At 47.0% G+C, this 1,508-nt stretch overlaps 1 protein-coding gene across 2 annotated transcripts in view; it reads left to right on the top strand.

The window, feature by feature from the left end:
• The window catches only part of cftr (CF transmembrane conductance regulator), a 41,748-nt gene that overhangs the window by 5,711 nt on the left and 34,529 nt on the right, over positions 1-1,508 (top strand). For both annotated transcript variants that reach the window (XM_060060054.1, XM_060060055.1), the window contains one exon: positions 484-573. In XM_060060054.1, coding sequence (XP_059916037.1) covers positions 484-573 — 90 coding nt within the window. The remainder of the gene's footprint in view (positions 1-483; positions 574-1,508) is intronic.

Here is a 1,508-nt window from a genome sequence, read left to right as displayed (position 1 = left end):
AGGAATATATAAGTCAAAGCTAGTAAACTAGTAAAACAAGAGAGAGAGCGGAGACGTTAGCCGTTAGCTGCTAGCCACGAGCCTCTAGCCACTATTAATCGCTCTATACTCTGAAATGACGACTAGTCGCTAGTGGCTCGTGGCTAGCAGCTAACGGCTAACAGCCAACAGCTACCCACTTTTTTTCTATCATTGCTGGTATATAATTTTTTTTTTAAAGAAGAATATAGCGTAAAAGAAAAAAACGTATTTATCTATACATGATATTAGATCGAAAAAACTGTAACTAAGTTTGCTAACAGCCATGGCAACCATGGAGCCATGGCACTACTTTTCACACATGTGCGGCTTGTCGGGGCACCTGGCACCTGGTTGTGAGCGGCGTGGTGCGACTCACTGCCCGTCCATACAGTCAGGGTTTCCATTCCTATACCGGGGCACTACTCCGTCAGCGTCTATAACCTGATCTCTGGTCCCTTGCAGACTCTGAAGCTGTCCAGTCGCGTCCTGGATAAGATCAGCACAGGCCAGCTGGTTAGTCTGATGTCAGCTCATCTCAACAAGCTGGACGAGGTGAGACAATGTGTCAGTCACCCGGTGACATCCACCTGTAACTAGTGATCGACCGATATATCGGCCCAAATGTGTGTTTTTTACGTGTATCGCATCGGCCGTTTTTTTTTTTGCCATGATTTACAGATAGTTCAATGAATGTCCCTTTTTTAAATTGAGACTTGTAACATTTGTTATCATCTTTTTGTCATTTTTGCGATGTAAATTGATGGAGCAAAAGCAGTATCGGCTCCAAATATCGGCTCAGGAAAATCGGCAGCCCTTATCGGTCATCGCTTAGGCTGATAGAAAAGAATCAGTATCGGTATCGGCCGTAAGAAAATCCATATAGTTCAATCCCTACCTGTAGCCAGTCCTACCTGGTTACCTAGTGTCTCAGATGGTATCTTTTACCTGATCAGTCGGGGCCTCTTACCTGCTATAGCTCAGCCACTACATCCCTCCAGTTCTAGTGTGGTCCATGAAACCAGTTCAACATCTGAAAGAAATCATGGTTCCCCTACCTGATGTCTGTCAGCTGATTGGTCCTCTGGTGTCCCCTACCTGATGTCTGTCAGCTGATTGGTCCTCTGGTGTCCCCTACCTGATGTCTGTCAGCTGATTGGTCCTCTGGTGTCCCCTACCTGATGTCTGTCAGCTGATTGGTCCTCTGGTGTCCCCTACCTGATGTCTGTCAGCTGATTGGTCCTCTGGTGTCCCCTACCTGATGTCTGTCAGCTGATTGGTCCTCTGGTGTCCCCTACCTGATGTCTGTCAGCTGATTGGTCCTCTGGTGTCTATCTATTGGTACCTGGTGTGCCTCCACTGTCCTTAGAGAGGCTTCCACCCTGGTTGCAGAACCCCAGCAGCAGTTTTTAATGACTGTAAAAATGCTGTGGAGGTTAAACGGTTGTGTGTTGAGGGGTCAGTGTTGAGCTGATGCCCTAACCAACCTA

The sequence above is a fragment of the Gadus macrocephalus genome, chromosome 9 (assembly GCF_031168955.1).
Source record: "Gadus macrocephalus chromosome 9, ASM3116895v1".
NCBI lineage: Eukaryota > Metazoa > Chordata > Actinopteri > Gadiformes > Gadidae > Gadus > Gadus macrocephalus.
Note: the sequence above shows the minus strand (reverse complement) of the source record. Positions and strands in the feature narration are given on the sequence as shown.